This window comes from Peromyscus leucopus, chromosome 9 (assembly GCF_004664715.2).
Source record: "Peromyscus leucopus breed LL Stock chromosome 9, UCI_PerLeu_2.1, whole genome shotgun sequence".
Taxonomy (NCBI): domain Eukaryota; kingdom Metazoa; phylum Chordata; class Mammalia; order Rodentia; family Cricetidae; genus Peromyscus; species Peromyscus leucopus.
In genome coordinates, this window is record NC_051070.1 from 95,540,930 (window position 1) to 95,563,104 (window position 22,175).

Below are 22,175 nucleotides of genomic sequence, written 5' to 3' on the forward strand. Positions count from 1 at the left end.
GCTAACTCTATCAATCTGTTGATCAAAGCAGCTCAGCACAGCCCGACTCCTGGGTCAGGCAGAACGTGGTCTCTTTAGGGGAGCCTCTAGAAGCATGGAGGTATTGAGAACCAGGGACTGAGACCACTTCTTTTTTTGTGCAGTCAACTACCAGAAAGGCACTGGGAAACAGTTTTGTTTTAGTTATGGTTTCTGTTGCTGTGCTCAAACACCATGAGTAAAGCAGCCCGAGGAAGACAGTTTATTTCCCTTTATAGCTTGCAGTCTATCACCCGGAGAAGTTGGAGCAAGAACCTGGAAGTCAGGCAGGTACTTGGAGGCAGGACCTGAAGCAGAGACCATGGAGGAGAGGTTTACTGGCTTGTTCCCCATGGCTTACTCAGCCTGCTTCCTTATAGAACCCACGACTATCAGTCCAGGGGTGGCAGTGCCCACAGGGATCTGGGCTCTCCCACATTAATCATTAATCATAAAAAATGCACCTCAGGCTTGCCCATAGGGTATCAGTCTGGCTTTTTTTCTTATCCTTCAATTGAGGTTCTCTCTTCTCAAGTGACTTTAGTTGGTGTCAACTTGACATAAAACTAGCCAGCACAATATTCTAGCTCAGTCGCCCTCATGCTCAGTCACACCTATGGCTCTGTTTATAAAAGGGTGGGTAGCAGGTTCAGAACCAAGGTTATGTGTCGGCCCACCCCACATCCACCCTATCTGTGTTCTGCCAGAGTTCAGGATGGGGAGGGGGGGTCAGTCCTGTGGACCCAGGGCTGCAGGAGCTCCACAACACAAGGCAGCAATGGGTGTCCAGATGGAGTCCCAATGAGGGCCCAGCATCGACGGTGTAGCAGAGAACAGGAGCCTTGAACCAGACCAGTGATTCTTTCCGATGAAGGCCGGCATGCGAAGATGGATGAATAAAGGGGTGTACTGTGTGACTCACTGTGTCACATTGCAGCTTCCGTGACGAGATTTTCCCCTTCTTCCTCACTCCTTTTCTTCTCTTAAATTTTATTTATTTATTTATTTTTTGGAGGGGGGAGATGGGTGGGATTGGGAGTCATGATGTGAAAGACATAAAGAATAAATAAAAAGGAAAGTTAAAATATAAGAGGGTAGGAGGAGGGATTATTTATAGATTTTGTCTTAAAATTATAGTTCTCTATTCACTGTCCCTCAAATATACTCTCAAATTCTTACCACAAACAATATTACCACTGGGGGGGGGAATCTCATTTTAAAAAAAACTTCACTTTTTTCTTAATCCTTCTTAAATAGTTCTCGTTGGTGGTTTCCCTGCCTCTGCCACCTAGTATTCACTCTATGATCTCTCTCTCTCTTTCATTCTCTGGGCTAAGTGAATTTTAAACATTTATTTTTTGAGAATTTCATACATGAGTATTGTACTTATATTATGTCCATCCCACACTCCCTTCCTCCAAATATTTCCGTGCCATTACATCCCCTCTCAACTTCAGGACCTCCTCATGACGATTATGCACACATACACACACACACACACACACACACACACACACACACACACACACACACCCTACTAAGTACATTTAGCATTGTACGGATGTGTAAGTGTCTAGGGCTAACTACTTGGCATACATGATCTATCAGGGAATGTATCCCTGAAGACTGATTCTCTCAGCAGACATTAACTGCCTGTAGCCCTTCACCTAGGGTGGGGTCTTGTGAGAACCCTCATCCACTCTGGGTCCTCCATGATCTCTTAATCTGTAAAACAAACTAGTATAAATTATATATATATAATTTTGTGTATATATATATATATAATTTCCTATATATATATGTATACAAAACTCAAAAACTGGGAGGTAAATTCATCAGTTTTTTAGCCTTTTTTTGTTATTTTGTCCCATCTTACCCCCCGACCCCCAGCTGAGGACCGAACCCAGGGCCTTTCGCTTACTAGGCAAGCGCTCTACCACTGAGCTAAATCCCCAACACTGAATTTGTCAGTTTTAAGGTTATTTTTGTAGTACCCAGCAAAGTGGGATCTTTATATAATCCCACCTTTAATTCAAATTCATTTTATGTAAATGACATATTAAAATATTTTTATTTTTTGACATATTAAAAAATAATTGCTTTTATTTTATTTTTTGATACACGATCTTACCCTGTAGACCATGCTGACCTCAGACACATTAATTTTGTGACTCAGAAAACTAGTGCTAGGATTTACAAGTGTGAGTCACCATGTCCAGCCAAAAATGATTTTCAAAGAAACCAATTTCCCCCTCACATATAACTGCTGAAACACTCAAACAATAATGTACCCCAAATCCCACAGTCTAAATCTGGCCTGATAAGGCTATCGTGATTCACTAAGAACACGGGAGTGGGTGCTGGAGGGGGGGGCTGAGGCATAAAGTACATTTCTGTTCTTTCAGAAGACTTGAAAGGTGGTTCATAACTGCCTCTAACTCCAGCTCCAGGGGACCGACCCCCTCCACAACACACACACACACACACACACACACACACACACACACACACACACACACGCACACTTTAAAAAACTGCCAAGGGAATTTGGAGAGCCTTTGGTACGGGCACGTGCTCTGTACCTAAGGAAAGGTGTAGCGTCATGCTTGGGTTTTGAATAAATCCCTGACACCTGGCTGCAGAGGAGGGGGCTCTCGGGAGCGCAGACCAGCATCTGGGAATTCTCATCGGAAGTCTTGTCACCATCTTGGCTGCTCGGAGCTTATGAATAACAGTGCTGGGGGCTGTCTGGTGGCCTGCAGCAGGAGGTCAGAGCTGTCACAGTTCATGGTGGCAACCTCTTTCAGTTATTCGTTTGTCGTTCTGAGCGGCCAAGAACAGACTCATCTTACTTCTAGGCAATTTCAGCACCGAGGCTGGCAGCTGTCCCAGAAGACCATGACCTCTCCCTGGCCCCGAGTGCTGTTCCTGAACTGGGGATCAAGGAGACTCCTGTTGCTTTTCTGTGCTCTGAGGCAGCCTGTGGAGGGCATCAGCCACTCTGCCAGTAGAGCTCGGCGGACTATTTTAGGAGGATCCAGGGTGTGATAGTTGCTGCTAATCCTGACCTCCCACCTAATTTTTAAAGGTAGACGGGATGATATTGCTGAGCAGGATTAGAGGTTGTTACACAGTAAAAAGCTGCCCAGGTTGTTGGGTGAGGTCCCCCCAATCCTGCTGCATAATCAGGAGTGAAAATCCCGAGACAGGGCTAGATTAGTCAGGGGTCTCCAGAATAACAGAATTTATGGAATGAATCCCTTTATTCATAGAAAGGGGGTTTATTAGAGTGAGTTACAGGCTGCAGTCCAGCTAATCCAGCAACGGCTGCCTCGGAGTGGAAGGTCCAGGATTCAGTCCATGAGCTGGATGTCTCAGCCAGTCAGTAAATGCTGGAATCCTGAAGAAGCAGACTCTAATGCCAGTCAAGGGATGGACTTCCTAGCAGGGTGAGAACAAGCAGGCAAAGAGCAAAATCTTCTTTCTTCGGTGTCCTTAGAGGCTTCCAGCAGGTGTGGCCCAGATTAAAGGTGAATCTTTCCGCTTTAAAAATTCTGGATTAAAGATGTGTCTCTTCCCATTTCCAATTAAGCCAAAACCTCTCACAGGTGTGCACCTCCATTTTGAAGTTTTAGTTAATTCCAGATGTAGCCAAGTTTGCAACCAAGAATAGCCATCACAAGAGCATTCTAAAATGGTCTGGATTGGTTACTTTGACCATGTGGATTTATTTATAAACAGGTGAGAGAATGCCTTTTTTTCTTTTCTTTAATAAGTCCTCAAAAAGGCAATTACTCATTCACGGGAAAGCAGACACAGCTTCGGTCATGTTTGCAATAAGACACTGAAGTTGGTTTAATCCCTCACCTGACTTGAGGACTAAGGAACGAGCCACGGCCAGGTGGCATGTGCTTAGAATCAGAATGTGAGGGGAGCCTGGCAACTCAGTAAGTCCCTGTCTTAAACAGAAAATAGAGAAGGGGTGGGGATTGTCCTGGCTGCCTTTGTTACAGCCAACTTAATATTAGCTAGGGTCATCTGAGAAGAGGGGACCTCAACTGAGAAAATACCTCCATAAGGTTGGCCTGCAATCTTATTTTAATTGAAAATACATTTCTTCATACAATATACTCTAATCATGGTCTCCTCTCCCCCATCTCCTCCTAGATCTTCCCCACCTGCCCAACTCCATGCCTTCTCTTTCTTTAGAAATCAAACAGCAAATAAAACCAACCAACCAACAAACTAGAATTAAACAAGAACAAAAACAAAGAAAAAGTAACACACACACACACACACACACACACACACACACACACACACACACACACACGGAAAACAATATACAAGCAAAATAGTAGTTAAGATTTTAAAGAAGGCCTAAGCCAAGCAGTATGAGACAGAAAACCTACAAACTACCATTGAGGTTTTTTTTTTGTGTTGGCCATCTACTGCTGGGTGTATGGTTAATATACTTGGTGAGACTCCTTTGGAGAACACTGATTTCCTTTTCAAGCATTTGACACTTGGAGGTAACTTTTTTGGTTAGGTATGAGGCTCATGTCCACTTCTCCTTCTCAGTTCTGGGACCCCATCTGGCTTGAACCTGTTCAGGTCCGCGCATGCTGCCACAGTCTCTGCGAGGTCATCTGTCAGTCCTGTGGTGTCTGGGAGATAGGGTTTCCTTGGTGTCATCAATGCCCTCTGGCTCTTACGTTTCCTCATCTGCAGAGTCCCTGAGCCCTGAGGGAAGGGTTTAAGGGAGATTCATTTTCTTGATTGATGATTGATGTGGATGCCCTGCTCACTGTGGGCAGTGCTAGCCCTGGGAGAGTGGTGCTGGGATGTAGAAGAAGGCAAGCAGAGCGAGCCATGGGAGAAAGGCAGTAGGCAGTGTTCCTTCATGGCCTGTGCATCAGTTCCGGCCTCCAGTTCCTGCTCTGACTTCTCTTCATGATGCACTGTAAGCTGTCTGATGAAATGAATTCTTTCCTCTCCAAGTTGCTTTTGTGTGTTTTATCACAGCAACAGAAACCTGAGACAAGGATGTCGCACAGTGGGAGGGTGCTTGCCTGGCATGCGTGTGTGTTTGGGTCTAATCCATGATTTCAAGATGTACTATTTCTGCAATTGTACCCTCAGTGGACTCCCGTAGAACAGATGAAGAATAATTTGCAGTTTGTCCACACATTAAGGCCACAATCTTCTGAATGATTTAAGATCAATAAATACCTCAAACTACTTTGTCAATGACTGATGGCCTTGTCTCACTGAAGATCTGCCAACATTTTAATTTAACAGATCTACAAAACAACAACTGGTAGTTTGGGAAATTTAGCAGATTTAGGATACAAAACCACCCTTATGTTTTTTTGAGAAACAATGCCCATATTTTTCAGCAAGACTGATTAGTACTTTGGATGCCAAACTCCTTCCAAATTTCATTTTTAAAGCAGTCCTCAAAGCTTACTGAGATTGCATTACCTATTGTGAATAGATTACCCTGTTATCTGGAGTTTGGACCCAATGGGATCTACTAAGAGTCTGCGAGTATCTCTGGAGACCCCTAGCTTTTACATGTTGAGAGCAAAGCAGATGTGTTTGACATGAAGTATTCAGAGCTCACAAAGACGAGGGAAGTTTTATAGTCTTGTCATATCTGATGGGCATAAACCTAAAAATGGTTTCTAGACAAGCAAACACACTTGGGACAGGATTTCCTATGATAACTGTCTCAATTTGCCTCTGAAATAACATTCTTTTCCTTAAATTTTTTTTATTTGTTTGTGTGTGTGGCAAGTGCTGGGTCTCCACAGAGGTCGGACGAGAGGGAGTTGAGTCCTGTGCGGTTGGAGTTATAGTTAGTTGTGCACTGCAGGAAGGTTCTAGGAGCAGACCCAGGTCCGGTGTGGTACCACCTCTCAAGCTCTGAGGCGTCTCTGCAGCTTCAACACGCATTGCCAAGTAACTCGAGGCAGAGCAGGGAGGAAACCTGAAGTGTTGGGTGATGAATTATGTAAAATCTGTGCCAAATGGATCTGACATTTTCAGACAGGCAAGTGGTGCAAACCACAGCAGCCAAGGTCTGCTGTGATCAGTCCCAAGAGTCAATAAGACCAATTTTACACAAGTTCTATGTTTCCATGCCTGAATTTCTACATCTAAAGTAAAAGTAAACATGCATGGAGAGTGTGTAGAGCAATAAATCTTTTTTTGGCAAACAACAAAAAAATTCTTGTAGTGTGCTAATTATAAGTGCTTTTTAGTAAAGAAAGAGCTGACAGTCACTTGGCCAGTCCTGTGACCTGGTCTGTACTACTGCTGCTGGGCAAAGGTGTGTTGGAGCTGGTGAGCTCTCGGTGGCTCCTTTTGCTAGTTACAGAAGTGAGAAAGTTCAGCACAGGTCACAGAGCTCTGGGATTCCGGGACAGGCTTTTAGATAAGGCATGCTCAAATCATTATGAAAAAGAGAAAAACAGGGATTGGAGATGTAGTCCAGCAGTTAAGACTGCTTGCTGCTGTTCCCAGCAGGATACTGGGCAGCTCACAAGTGTGTATCTCCAGGGAATCCCACACCTTCTTCCGGCCTTGGTGGGCATGCACACGCATGTGATATATACACACACAGACAACACACATACATATAAATAGAAATAAATCTTAAAAAATACCCACAGGCACTTTGATTTAAAAGTATCATTTCAAGGGGCTGGAGAGAGATCTCAGTGGCTAAGAGTACTGGCTGCTTTTCTAGAGGATCCAGGTCCAATTCCCAGCAACCACCTGGCAGCTCACAATCAGTTCCAGGGGACCCGACTCCCCTGGCCTCCATGGGTGCTGCACATGCTTGGTGCACAGACACACATGCAGGTTAAACACCCATACATATAAAATAAAATTTAAAATTATCATTCCAAATATTGAAAGTTACTTAAGAAATCATAACCACTTAGAACTAGCAAAATCAGCATCTTTTTAGACAGTTATTTCAAATGTTGAAGTATTCAGAGGTATATGGCTTCATTAAGTTATACCACTTAGCAGTACAGATGTTAGTTAAGGGGGTGTACTGAGCAGTAGGAGTTCCGGTAGAAGAGTCTGAAAATCACTTGCAAAGCAGTGTTAAACCAGCCTGGGTCACTGCCCCTTTGTCTCTGGCAGCCTACTGATGCCACCGGAAGGTTGAGCCCCTGTGCATACCACTGACTGTGTGACCATGACACACACAGAGGGATCTGCTGCCACCAAAACTATGGAGGAAAAGGCAGAACAAAAGAAGGCCACACAGCGAGCACGAACTATGCTAGGAAAAAGACAACGATGAACTCGAGAGTTACTGGGCCCAGCCATCAGCTTCGACTGCTTGTTCACAAGCAGGCTATTATTAGAGTCATATTGTCACTGCTGAATGAAGATGGTTGTGACAGAAAGGATGGAGGGGGCCAATGTGTAAAACGACCATGAAATCATCAGGCAGCTGGAGAGATCCCACATGCTAATAAGGAGCTCCACTACAAAGACCCTTAGCGGTCTGAGGTAAAGAAGTGGACAGAAAACTAATGGGTTGAGAAGAGGCAGGCCTCAGTGCATGTGCGGCTGCATAGGTCCCTAGCACACAAAGAGAGGCCAGTGCAGAAGGGCATTGATCCGCCGCCACAGTGATTTATTGAGGCATTAATAATACAAGTGTACATCAACTGATCCACAGTCAAAAGTGGCAGGTCCCTAAGAAATTTACAAGCACTTAAGTAAATCAAAATACATATTATTTTGTTCAGTTTAACAGTCTTCTGCGTGGGGGACAGAAGGCTTGTGATAAACAGGGTCTCAGTAATGCACAGTGATTCTGATTGGACCTTTTGTACAAAACCTTGTTCCCAGTAGCATGCACCCACCAATAAAGACTTCAGTACAAAAAATTAACCCTAAGCACTACATTTAAGTAGAAACGAGATATAATTCTGAATGTGTGTTTTTCTGAAGAGCACATAAAAGAAAAAAAAAGATAAAACCAAACAACAACAACAAAAAACCCCAAAACCACACAGTAATACAAAGCTTTGTATGAAAGCTCTTACTAGCACAGATCCGACATGGTTTGCACTTAAAACAGAAGCTCCCATCCACACTGCAGTGCGGGGAATCCCAAATCTTTCAAGTTAACAGAAATCGAAAAGGGCATGAAAGGGAGAAGAGAGGGCCAGAGGGGGGAGGAGGGCTAGGGCAGGAAGCAGGAGCGGCAAATGACATACCAGCACAAAACGGTTCAAACTTTAATAAAAACAGGAAACAGAACGGAGGTCTGGAGGGCAGGTGGGCTAGTGATGCACTTGGTGAATGTGCTTGCACACAGCTGGCACACGTAGGCCCTAGGTGGCGTACCGCTTGGTCCACTGTCTGGCCATCCGGTCGTGCTCGGCTCTGTTGGTCATGTACTGTGTGGCAATACTGCCCACCAGAGGGTCGGCTGTAAGAGAAGCAGAGTCGGGAGTCAGTAAACAGCAGCGTGTCTTTCTAGGTGACATCAGGGGGGAGTGTCCTGAGCGGTGGCCCAAGTCTAGGGTGCAGAAGTGACTTTAACACCCACACTGGGGCTTCTCCACAGGGCAGACGAGTCACACCCCAGCGCATCATCTCCTGCCCTAGTTCTGGACAAGTTTCATTTTCTCTCCCTGTCCTCACCACACACTTCCCAGGCTGCTCCCCTGGCCTTGTGCCCTGGGAAAGCACAGGTGGGCTGTGTGTGTGTGTGTGTGTGTGGGGGGGGGCTGCAGAGTCCTGGGGAGATTTACTAGGAGGAGGCTCGGACAGCTTGGTCGCCTTGACGTGGGCTTAACCACCACAGCGGTGGCTCTCAGACCCTGCCTTACCTGTTCTTCCCAAGCATGGCCACAGCTAAGTGGAACATGCGCTTGCCTCAAACAAACAGAAGAATACCTCCTTCCTCCTCCAATCCAAGTCCACACACTCATTATTATAGAAATACTGGTAGCTGCTCAACAAACTCTCTGCAGAGATCTGACAGGGGCTGACAGGAGGAAGGAAGGAGAAAGGAGGGCCTGGAGCCAGCGGGCCACCTTTGGTCACAGGGCCCGGGGGCAGGAGCCTCAGTGTTTATTGGGAAAAAAAGGTCAAAGGAATTTAAAAGCATCAATAGCTTTCTGGAGAGCCTATCTTCCATCCAGTTCATTCTATTTCTCTCATTTCCTCCTTCCCTTGAACTTTATTTCCCTCATATTTGGTGTTGAAAACTGGGTTTATCCTAGCAATTAATCGAAAAGGCACTAAAAGGGTGGCGGCAAGAGCTGGTGTTAAATATAACCCCAAGGAGAGAGTGTGGAAGACATCGGTGGTCACCACTATGTGTGAGCTAGCAAGGCAGACGCGGCAGGAGCATCAGGTCTCACCCTAAGCTCAGGGGCCCCACCCCCGAGACCCGCCTGAGTGAACCTTGCTCTAATTACCCTAGGAAGGGGCCGGTCCGGATATTCACCGGACACAGAAGTCTCGGGTTTGCTCTGCTCTCTGTGACCCTCCTTCTCGTTCTCACCACTGAAACTACCTCTTCAACGCAGCCCAGCCAGGAGTCACAATCCAGAGCAGCTGAGAAGCACAGATACCACCTGGTGCAGACTGGTCACATTACTTCTTAAAAATGTGGTCTCTAAGCTTAGACCAGATACCAAGGCTGGGGGCCAAAGCGCAGCCAGGGCCACATTTCTCTGCCTTGGATTGAATGACTCTTTCCAGGATTTGACAGTTTAGAGTGTAAAGTTGAGGGTCCTGGGACGCAGGACCTGTATTAGTGATATACTTGGTCCATTTCACAAATGTTCCAGCTGAGTGAGTTACAGACAGCTGTGAGCCACTATGAGAGTACTAGACACTGAACTCAGTTCCTCTGGAGGAGCAGCCAGTGTTCTTAACCACTGAGCCATCTCTTCAGCCCCAACAAAGTAGCTCTTGATGTTAAAAGGGTTGAATAGCGAAAGGACCTAGGATAACCGAGTCAAAGGTCTGGCCGTGTCAAAACGGCTGGAGAGGAGCCAGGTTGTTGTTTTTCCTGGTCTTTAGCTATGAACATTCTCACAGGTCTTCTCACACTAGAGCCAAAATGAGTATTCAAATGTAATGCATCTTACTTTATTTCTGAAACAGGAATTATTTCACATTACTGTACTTTTAAAGATAGTTACAATTTTCCCAAACCATTATTAATCTCTCGGTTTTTTAATCTATCCATTTTCTTTCTCTATATAAAACATCAGTGGATTAACTAAAATCTAACTACTACTATTTTTTGTTTGCCTTAGAAAATGAATTTTTTGTTTTTAAGGAGCATGTTCATATTAATACAAAGAGTTCAATAGATGTTTAGGGTTGTTTTTTGGTGCTGGGATGGAACTCATTCAAGGCCATTGCTGCCACAGAGCCACAGCCTGAGCCTGAGGGACCAGTGCAGAGGCCCAGGACCCACAGCAGAGTCACTGGACACACACTGGGCAGGAATGCCTTCACGTCACCTGCCATTAACCGGAGCAGAAGCACTCAATATTGCCTCCTCCCCCAGGGTTTTGAGATGTGTGCCATACATACCCTTGATTCTACTGGAGGAAAGCTTGGAGCATTCCTACAGCTCACCTCAGGGCCTACCCTCTCTCCTGAGGCCCACAGGGTTGGTGGTGCCACCCGAAAGGACGGACGGACGGAGAGGACGGGAGCAGCAACTGAGCACAAAGAAGGGAGTGGACAAGGCGGGGTAGGAAACAGGCGCAGGGGTGACCACTGCTCCAGTCCTCTGCAGGGGTGACCACTGCTCCAGTCCTCTGCAGGGGTGACCACTGCTCCAGTCCTCTGCAGGGGTGACCACTGCTCCAGTCCTCTGCAGGGGTGACCACTGCTCCAGTCCCCTCCAGGGGTGACCACTGCTCCAGTCCTCTGCAGGGGTGACCACTGCTCCAGTCCTCTGCAGGGGTGACCACTGCTCCAGTCCTCTGCAGGGCGGAGAGCGCCCCTCCAGGCTGGCCCGTGCAAGGAGAAGCTGACAGGAAGCAATTCCTTTCTCAGAGGCCCACAGGGGCCGGGGTGGGGGGGTGGGGGGAGGGAGATACAGAATCTGGATCTGACTGCTGGAGACCACATGGCCATGGGTGATCATTCAGTGTCTCCGTACCTACATGTCCTCGACTGTGAGGTGGTGACAGCAGAACCCACCCCACATGCAGCAGAAAACAAGGTAACCCTCAGAGAGCAACTAAAGCTGCCGGATACTGGTGAAGAAGACAGGCAGACCGCACTTGTTGGATCCCAGGATCCACACGGCGACAGGATTCCACCAAGCTGTCCTCTGACCTCTACAGAACACCCCCCACTCCGTGAAATAAATACAATGTAATACAAATATGAGTTTTCCCAGATATAACCCAAAGTTGGCACAGCTTCCAAGATCTACTGTGATGCAGACCGCTTTTCTTCCTTCCTGTCTTCCACGCATGCTTTCCTGTCACTCCAGGGTAAGGACCCCCCACTCCGCCACAGCCTGCGACCTCTACTGAGGTTGGTCCTCACTGTGTCTGCCCTGAAGCATCTTCTGACATTTAGCTAAAGCACAGCCTCCTTGGGGGCATCTTCAAGGGCTTTCTATACGTCTTATGTGCCCACCCCTGACTTGGCTACCCATGGCTGTCATGCTGAACAGTGAACAGTGTCTTTCAGTAGCCTGTCACTTACCTATAGTCCCACGGCCAGATAGCACACATGCATTCAGCTGCTATTTCCCACACCACTCGTGTGTACTGAGCACTGGAGTGGGTAGGTCACTGCCACACAAGCATGAATCTGGGTAGTAAAACTCACATCAAAGCTGGACATAGTGTCTGGTGTGTCTAAAATGCCAGAAGTCTAATGACAAGATTCAAGGAGGAGACAGGAGAATCATCAGAGGCTTACAGGCCAGCTAGCCTGGCATGTACAGTGGAGAGCTAGCCTGGCATGCACAGTGGAGAGCTAGCCTGGCATGCACAGTGGAGAGCTAGCCTGGCATGCACAGTGGAGAGCTATCCTGGCATACACAGTGAAGAGCTAGCCTGGCATACACAGTGGAGAGCTAGCCTGGCATGCACAGTGGAGAGCTAGCCTGGCATGCACAGTGGAGAGCTAGCCTGGCATGCACAGTGGAGAGCTAGCCTGGCATGCACAGTGGAGAGCTAGCCTGGCATACAGAGTGGAGAGCTAGCCTGGCATGCACAGTGGAGAGCTAGCCTGGCATACAGAGTGGAGAGCTAGCCTGGCATGTACAGTGGAGAGCTATCCTGGCATGCACAGTGGAGAGCTAGCCTGGCATGCACAGTGGAGAGCTAGCCTGGCATGCACAGTGGAAAGCTAGCCTGGCATACACAGGGCAAACAGTGAGAGACCTTGTCTCAAACAAGGTGGAAAGTGAGGAACACATTTAAGACCTCCGCAGAAAAGGAAGTCTGTCCTCTTTGCAGTGAGGTGGCCGTTCTTAAGCGGCTCTTTTATTGTTTCTTCACCGTGGCTTCCATGCGGCCACCAGACTGCTATGCCTGTTGCTTCTCCAGCTGTCCTCACCCATGCAGTCAACAGTTTGCTTACTTTTTGTTCCCACTGAGTCTCTGGAGGATTTGTGGGATGGACCGACAAAAAAGAGTTCACTTTTGTTTCTTACACAGAACTTCCCTTCCCATGGTTCAGTCTAGCCTGGTTCTAGTTTGTTTAAAACTTTTGTAAAACTACCTAGTAATAGATGTGCACCCTAATAATTTAAACATGAAGAAATATGAAGTAAAAAGTGTCACACCCCTCCTGTCTCAGTGGACTGACGCTTAGTCTCGTGCTATGGGGATCCATGACAGATACGTGGCAGCTCCTCTTTTCCTCTGGAGTGCTGTGCTGGAGCTGGGTTCTCAGACGGGACCTGCAGGTCAAGTTCATCACACCCCTCCTCCCCATTGTTCACATTTGCTTCTCCATTCTCCAGTGATCACATTCGATTCTCTTTGCCATGTGGTGGCACACATCCGTGATCCCAGAACAGGTGGCTGAGGCAGGAGGAGCATGAATTCAAGGCCACCCTGGGTTACAGAGCAACACTGTCTCAAAAACCAAAACTCCAAACTGAACCAAACCAAACAGACAAACAAATACAAAAGAGCCGCTATCCCAGTCTGGGGTAGATATGAGGATCACTGGAGGGAAGACATGTCCAAAGCACACTGTGGGACCAGAGGGCAAACATTTTAAGCTTTGGGCAAATGCTGTCCAACTGCCTTTCAACAAGAGGAAGAAAAGGTACTCTTCCTGAACATGCTCACCAATTATTACTTTACTAATTTTTTCCCATTTTAACAGAAAAAAAGTGCCTGTCCTTGATGCCTTTGTGATTGACTTGATGCTGACCAAGATCTAACTCTTCTGGCAGCTGCTCAGCATCTGCATTTCGCCTTCTATAAGCCGTGTACTGTGTCCTCTGTCCCTTTATGAAGTTGCACACTATATTCAAAAAAGACCAAAGTTCAGCTTTGCTCTCAACTAGTGTCTGTTTCAGCTTTTGGAAGACCGAAAAGCCAAATATCTTCTTCAGTTTTGACTTTCCTGAGTGGATGGAGTGCCAGGATCACACTGGTCACTGTCACCTCTAATGAACGCACAGCACTTTTTAAGTGTGGTAAAGTCCTAAGTGGGACATGAGGCTGAAAACGGTTTCTTAGGCAGAGATAAGACAGGCACACAGGTAAGGCTTACAGCCCTCTTCTTTTGCTCTTGTCATATTTGGTGGCTCTAGAGAGCAGAGCCAAGGCCCCGTGCATGCCTGGTGAGCAGTCTATCACTGACCTACACCCCTAGCTGGGAACTGCCTACATATGTGCCTGTGTGAGCAGGAAGAGTAGCTGCCCTGCGTTCAGAAAGACTTGTGAACAAAACAGGTCAAGCTAGTATCTGCTGTAGCTTCTAACAATCACACAGTGGCACTGGCTGGAAGTCGCACGTCCAGTGACTGAGACGCAGGAAAAGGATGCAGAAACATCAGGGCAAAAGCTGGAGTTTCAGCGTGTGAACAGCTTCACTGACACTTCGCCATCACCAACAGCCACCTCTGAGAGCAGAGAGGCCCTCACCTTCTGTCACACTGGAACAGAAGTAAAGCTTGTTGACTGGACAGCACCGTCCCCACCCACAGTAACCTGTACTGGCACACATGGACAACATCTGTACTTCCCACTGGCTGGAAACTAGTTTCTAGTTAAGTATGCAGAGGGGCCACAGCAGCTGGCAGTGCTAAGAAATTATACTACTACATTGTAAACACACACACACACACACACACACTCCCACACTTCCATTAATAAAATTGCAGTGTTTGCTAACGTCTTAACCCCCCCAAGTTTCCTACTTTTTTTTGGATCACAGAAGTTCATATTATGATGGGAACATTTAACTTTGCCTTAGGCTGGTCATTGATTCTTGCTGCAGACTGCTCAGTGTTCAATCACAGTAAACCCTGATGCAAACAAAGGAGAACACTGCTGGCTGTCACGTGGGAGAAGGAGATGTTCCTGGGGTAGCTCGTCCTTTAACCCAGTTCTGAGGTCTCTGTCCATGTGGAGGTTCAAGTTTGTAGGCAGTGAAAGCAGTAAATCATTCTTTAATATTTTCTAGTGTGACGCATTCTTACAAGGGCCATCTCCACTCAGACACATGTGTGCATGTGTGTGTGTGCACGCGTGTGCAAATGCACTTGGAGGTCAGAGGACACTTGCAGGGGTTGGCTCTTTCATCATGTGGAGACTGAACTCGGGGCATTAGGCTTGGCAGCAACAGCCTTTACCTGCTGAGCCACCTCGCCAGCCCTTTTCCTAAGCGATCTCTCTTCCAGTCCTACCCCAGGCCTTGCACACTCTGGACAAGCACTTTGCATCACTGCGATCCACCTCAACCCTCCATTATCATTTCCTGGCTTCTGTTAGCTACTCACTGCTCTAGGTTTTGTACTGGTTGGGCGAGTCTGACCCCCACTGCCTTTCCTTCTCTGAACTTTCAGAACCTTGATAAGGTCAGGTTTGGAGTAATTCAAGTTTTTTCACCTCAGGGTCGCAAGATTCCTGTCTATCTGCAGAATGCTGCAAGGCTCTGGAATACCGGAATTTCTCCATTCTGTTAACTAGTTAAGGATCAGGTTGTTATCAGACAAAGCAGGGATCTGTATGTTGGGGGGAATCTACACTATTAATTATGGGTCTAACTGAAGGCAGAAAGACTGTCTTGAAAGATGTGTTTTATGTGTGCCTGTGTGCAACTTACAGAGTGGTTTAAGGAGTTTGTTAGCATTCACTTGCTCTAACAAAACACCCGAGGTAAACGAGTTATAAGGAGGAGATTGTTTCTGGTTTCGGAGGCTTCACTTCAGTGGTGTGGCTTTGGGCCTGTGTTGGCTCACGGCAGAAGAGAGAGGGAGAGGCTGGAGGGACTGCTCAAGGCGTTCACAGCTTCTGGTGAGGGCGGGAAGAGGAAGGGCCAGTACCGTGTCCCTTCAAGGTGTGTCCCAGTGACCTAATTCTCCCAAGTCCCACTGTTCTACCACCTCCCAGTAGGTCCTCAGGCCAGGGACCAAGCCTTTACTACAGAGCTCTAGTGTGTATCTGAAATCCAGGACACATCAGGGAGAAAGAGATTTTAATTAAATGGAAGATATGTTCAAACTAAATTTAAAGTTGAGAAGATGAAATAAAACTGCGCACACCTGGCAAAATGTGCTGTTATTAGTTAAGGGTTAAGGATGCTAAAAGAGGCATCGAGTACCCCATGTTCTATAGACAGTAATGTCTCCACTTGGGACTAATTAGGAAGAAGATGGCTTGCCTGTCCCAGCTGACTCTAGAAGTCCTATTATACCAGGCAAGGAAGCTTGGGGGAGCAGGGAGCTCCGTCTTTGGGAGTAAGGTGATTGCTGCTTTGGGGATGCTCTATTTTCTTGCTTCTATAAAGTGTGAGAAGATGACTTTCCATGGGGGGGGGGGGCAGCACCTGTGGCATGCTGGGAGAGGGTGTTGTCAGGAAGGCAACTGTTGAAGGTGGTCCCTGGCTGAGGTTGAGCCAGGTGAGCCTCGCAGGCAGCTGACCCGCATGCTGATTTGCTCCTGGATGCAGCCTGCATGGTCACTGCAGGGGTAAAGAGACTCCTGGTGGGAGACGGTGGTGAGCTCTTAAGCTTATCTGCCTGGCAATCCAAACTTTGGAGGTATTTAAACACAGCCACTATTGAAAGTCCAATCATAAACTTATGATATGAAAGGCGAAGGTAATAGGAACGTACACCTCCCCACTTCTTTGTCCCCCCCCCTTGTTACTGTCAATGTCTGCTCATCTTCTGCGTTTACCAGCGAGGGGAGAGATCCAGCATGCCTCTGGACAGCTAGTTTGAACTGTGTATTCAATAAGGGTCGTGTTGGTAGCTTGAAATTGGCATATGCTACCCACTGGACCTGGCTCATTATTTTACTGGCTGCCCATCCTAGACTTAATAAAGTGATGAGTTACAGGCTGGCAATGCAGCAGATTCCAATGCACGGTGTGTTATGTGCCTAGAGGCCTTACTTGACCATCACTGCAGGAGTCTCTCCTCACCTCAGACACTCCTGGAACTGATGGGACTGAAGCCCACACACTCCTGTTTCTGTTATGCTGACAAGGTGGCCAACGGTACCAGTCAGTGTTCATGTCGCCTTCCCTGACGTCACCATTCTCATGCTTCAGCACTGTTGCTAAGTAGAACAGGGATTACCTGAGCATGAGCCCTGCAACATGGCAGCCGCCCTGACAATGAGAGCAGCCACCTGCTGCTAAGGGCCTGGGAGGTCTCATCTACTACTAAGAACAGCACGGGATTTAAAATGTGCGAACTGCTTATTTCTGGAGTTGTAATAGTTTCAGAATGCAGTCTGCTGCAGTAACTGCAAGAGCAGAGAACAGCATCATGGATAAGAAGCCTGTGTCTGCACAAGGAAGGTGCTGGCACTAACAGGCCAGGCTCCCATGTCGTCCTGTGGTTAACTTTGTCTCATTTCTTAAATGAAAATGTCACCTAGCATTCCCATGGAACCCATTTTCTTCTTTTTTTTGGTTTTTCAAGACAGGATTTCTCAGTAGCTTTGCGCCTTTTCTTGGAACTCACTTGGTAGCCCAGGCTGGCCTTGAACTCACAGAGATCCGCCTGGCTCTGCCTCCCAGAGTGCTGGGATTAAAGGCATGCGCCACCACCGCCCGGCTGGGAAACCATTTTCATTTGCCAGCTATAACCGTTGGATGAAAGCAGACAAACGGTGAAGGAAAACCAGCCCAAGCTTTCCGGAAGAATTGTTCAGCCACACGGGCCCTGATGAAGAGCACTGCACAGTGTGTTCTTGTTTTGGGATTATGGACTCACTTCATAGCAGAGCATGGAATAGATTTACATACACACAGGTGTTGTGAACTATCAGTCAGAGATGTGTTATTACATCTGTTTATTCTGTGGAACATCTGTTTAATGATGCACAGATGTGCTGCTTTCTTTCCTTTTGCATTTGTTTAACTCTGTGAAGCTGTGGTGCTTTGGCTGCCCAAAACACCTGATTGATTTAAAAAGGAGCTGAACAAACAATAGCAAGACAGAGGAAAGGCTAGGTGGGGCTGGCAGGCAGAGAGAATACACAGGAGGAGAAATCTGGGAGCAGAAGATCTAGGAGTGAGAGAAGGAGGACTCCAGGGGCCAGGCACTCAGCTACACAGCAGGCTACAAAGTAAGAAGTAAAGAAAGGTATACAGAAATAGAGAAAGGTAAAAGCCCAGAGGCAAAAGATAGACAGGATAATTTAAGTTAAGAAAAGCTGGCTAGAAATAAGTCAAGGCCAGGCATTCATTAGTAATAATAAGACTCTGTGTGATTTATTTGGGAGCTGTGTGGCCGGACCCCCAAAAAGGTAAAGAGTAAAAACAGCCCACCACACACAGGAATGCACACCCTCACTCCCTACCCCCACCAGCTACCGAGCATCTACCAGAACATTACTGCGGAAGGAGTGGCCAAGGACCTTGACCCAGCATCAGGTTCTCAACATCAGGAACTGGGAAGAAAGCTTGGAACTCCTTGATGTGAAGTGGCCTCTGACTCTGTCATCAGAAGGCTTGCAGCTCACGTCAGGGTTTATGAAAGGTGCAAGGACTATGGTAACTGTGGAAAGGTGAGCTGAGGGACACCGTCTGCACACTCCTCAGCTCCCAGCCCCAAGGAGCCAAGCCCTGAAGAGGGAAGGAAGTGGCATTTGAGAGCCGCACACAGAGGGAGGAGGAAATAATTTCAGTTGGGTATAGGATGGTTTTAAGACAGACCTGACTGACCTTCTGAGAGCTGAAAGTGATTTGAACATTGGAAGATCTGCTGGACATTGTCCAGGGACAGAAAATTGAGAATCAGCAAGACAGAGTAAGCAGTGTGGGAGAAGGAAACCTGCTCCAGAGAATGCCTTTTGAGACTGCTCAGTAAATGATGAAACACACTGGCCACAACCTAAAACACATGCCTCAAAAGATACTGCTAAAGGCCGGGAGATAGCTTCGTTGGCAAAGTGTTTGCCACGGAATTGTAACCATGTGGACACACTTGCTCCCCAGCACTAACACACTAGTACAAAGCCAGGTGGGAGTGAGGTTGCATGCCTGTGATCTCAGGGGACCCAGAAGGATCCCTGGAGCGTCTGGCTTGCCGGTGTAGCTGGAGCAGTGAGTTCCAGGTTCAGTAAGAGATGCTGCCTCAAAAGAAATAGATGGAGAGAGACTGAGGAAGACATTCGACACCAATCCCTGGCTTCTATATGTATGTACACACAAACTTGAATACACAGATGAAGACTGTGTGTGTGTGTGTGTGTGTGTGTGTGTGTGTGTGTGTGTGTGTACTTTGAAAAGTTCCTCAAGTCTCTGTTTTGAACTCCGGAGTGTGCTGTGGAGAGCTGACCTGTGGAGTCCGGCACAGACGACACACGTGCTGAAAAGCTGCCCGCAGCAGTTCCAGGCATAGGTAAGCGATGCTTCCCAACAGGGCCTCAAACACCGCCCTCATTCTATGGCACTCCAGACTCCACACAGTACTTGACTCAAATTCTACAGCACACAGCTTCAGGTGCAGCAAGTAGTCCAGCAAACGAAAATGCCAAGATATTGGAAGAGATATTAAAAAAATTCAAATAGTATCAAGGAGATACAATTCACACACTGCACAATTCATCTGCTTAAAGCTCACATGCCAATGGTCTTTAGTATATTGTGCAATCACTATCACAACTGCTAAGAATTCTCATCCTTTTCCCCCCAAAAAAGCCTGTTAGCAGTCACTTCTCTTCCACCCAAATCCTCTAGCCTCCAGGCAACTCCCCCAGTCCACTCCCAGATGACAACTTCAGTCCTCAGATGACTCCTTGAATCCCCCAGAATACTGCTCCAACTTCCATCCAATTCCTCTAACCTCCAGATGTTCCCCCAGAATACTGCTCCAACTTCCATCCAATTCCTCTAACCTCCAGATGTTTTCTCCAGAATACTCCTCCAACTTCCATCCAATTCCTCTAACCTCCAGATGTTTCCCCCAGAATACTGCTCCAACTTCCATCCAATTCCTCTAACCTCCAGATGTTTCCCCCAGAATACTGCTCCAACTTCCATCCAATTCCTCTAACCTCCAGGTGTTCCCCCAGAATACTCCAGCTTTTATCCAATTCCTCTAACCTCCAGGTGTTCCCCCAGACCACCGAATGACTCCTTTAGCCCCCAGACAATCCTCTTGTGTCTACAGAGTTGCTGATCTGGACATATCAACAGATGGAATCACCATGTATGCTCCTGTATCTAGATGCTTTTTCAGAGCACTCTTCATGGCTCACCCAAGCTTGGTGTGCATCTCTGACCCATTCTTTTCACTACCATCTACCTCCCTACTATATGGGTACACCTATGTCGCTGTTTGGATGTGAGATGTCCCTCAAAAAGTCCCATGTACTGAAGGCCTAGTCTTCAGCTTTTGGAGATGAGACATTTGGAAGGCAGGCCTCAGTGTTAGGAGGTTAGATCACTACTATCCTCTTAGAGGGGACAGCTGGGCTTCCCAGCTGTCTTAAAATGAGCAAGGCTCCTGTGCCGTGAGCTCCCACCACAATGTTATGTGCTCCCACTGCCCACAGCACCAGGGCCAAGCAACCACAGACTGAAACCTCTGCAACCATGAGCCCAAAGAAAACCTTTTTTCTTTTTAAACTGATAGACTTCAGGTGTTCTGACACAGTCACAGAAAGCAAACTAAAACGATCATGTTATACTCTGTTACAAATAATGCTATAAAGAATATCTGTAAACACACACACACACATATTTATTTTTTTGAGATCTCATGCCTCCTTAGTGCTGGGATTACAAGCACGTATCACGATGACCAGCCTGTGTACATGTGTGTATATATATATGTATACATATATACATATATATATACACACACATACACACACACATTTCTTTTGGGTTGTAGAATTTCTTGGCCATGGTGACTCTATGTTTAATGATTCAAGGAACTGGTACATGCTGCTGAAGGCCAGGTGCCAGTTACACTATTATTAGCAATATATAAAGTTTCCGTTTTCCACATCCTCAATATTTGCTAGTATCTGTGGATGCTACACTTTCTTTTATTCCCAGTTCTGAGGAATGAACTCAGAGCCTCAAGCATGCAAGGCACAAATTCTACCACTGAGCTAAATGCTCTGAGCTCATTCTCTATGGCTTCCATGCAGGTTTATTGCTTTTTAAAACGAAGCTCGCTACAAACACTTGTTCCCGACAGCCCATGGAAAGGAAATATACTCTCACTGAAGTATTTTCTAAAAGAGACAGATTATCTGAATTATCTCCCTACCCTTTGACTATCCCTGATGGAAGTTTAAAAACAACAGCAATCTAATAAAACTTTTTGAATCATATAACTTTTGCTTAAATATTTTTTAAGCCCATAACAATCAAATGCAGTCTACTCAGGACAAACATGTGCTTCTCTGATATAACTGTGCTTTCTGTTCACATTCTTCTTCAGTAGCTGTGGGGAGCCAGAGGCTGGGTGTCAAGGGGTTGTGTACACAGTGGTTACACCTTGGACCTTCACACACACCGTGTCTCCACCAGGTCTAGGAACATGGACTTGATCCCATAGGCACAAATACCCTGGCTCAGAGTCTTGGTGTTTCAGTCCCAGACCTTTCTACCTGCCCTTGACTACTGGAAACTTGTATGCCAGAGACTCTAGGCCTGTAGGCTAAAGATGGATGGATGCCCCAACACTGCAGAAGAATTTTGGGTGACTGTTCAGGCAACCAGTTATCTCTTGTCATTTCTAGAGTTTTAGAAGTTGCTTACAATGTACTTCTTGTTTACTTAGGTAATATTATATCCTTCTGGGGGTCTTTGATGGAGTTGAAGACTAGATAGTTATAATTATAGTTTTCCTTAATCATGATAAAGGTAAATTAGATATGAAACTATAGACTTACAAAATAAGATATTTTCTTTAATTTTTGCTAAATACAAATAGACTAAATATTGTAACTATAATTCTTGCTTGATAACTTTTGTTAAATATTTTACTATATTAAAATGAAAACCTTCCTTTTTGGTTAGACAGAAGGGGGAAAGTGCTATGGAATGTCTTTCTGTATGCTGTGAATATGTGTTGCTCTCATTGGTTAATAAAAAAAAGCTGCACTGGTCTATGGCAGGGCAGAATGGAAACAGGCGGGGAGTCCAAAAGGGATGGAGAGAAGCAAGGTGGAGTCACAGTAGATGCTCTGAGCCACCACCAGGAGAAGCAAGATGTGAGAGAACAGGTAATGCCACGAAGCCATGTGGCAAAACACAGATTAATGGGAATGGGTCGAGGTAAGCTGTAAGATCCAGCTAGCAAGAAGCCTGAGCCATAGGCCACACAGTTTGTAATTAATATAAGCCTCTGTGTGTTTACTTGGGATGGAGCAGCTGCGGGATCGGGGACAACACAGAGAAACTTCTGACTACATTTCTCTCACTTGAAAGAAAGCCAACAACAATCACAAAACCACCAGCCTCAT

The 22,175-nt window shown here is 46.5% G+C and overlaps 1 protein-coding gene across 2 annotated transcripts in view; it reads right to left on the reverse strand.

Annotated features, from left to right (window-relative positions):
• Positions 1 to 7,656: 7,656 nt before the first annotated feature.
• The window catches only part of LOC114697426 (ubiquitin-conjugating enzyme E2 E2), a 310,413-nt gene continuing 295,894 nt past the window's right edge, over positions 7,657 to 22,175 (reverse strand). For both annotated transcript variants that reach the window (XM_028875686.2, XM_028875685.2), the window contains exon 6: positions 7,657 to 8,485. In XM_028875686.2, the coding sequence (XP_028731519.1) occupies positions 8,388 to 8,485 (98 nt within the window). In that variant the 3' untranslated portion in view covers positions 7,657 to 8,387. The remainder of the gene's footprint in view (positions 8,486 to 22,175) is intronic.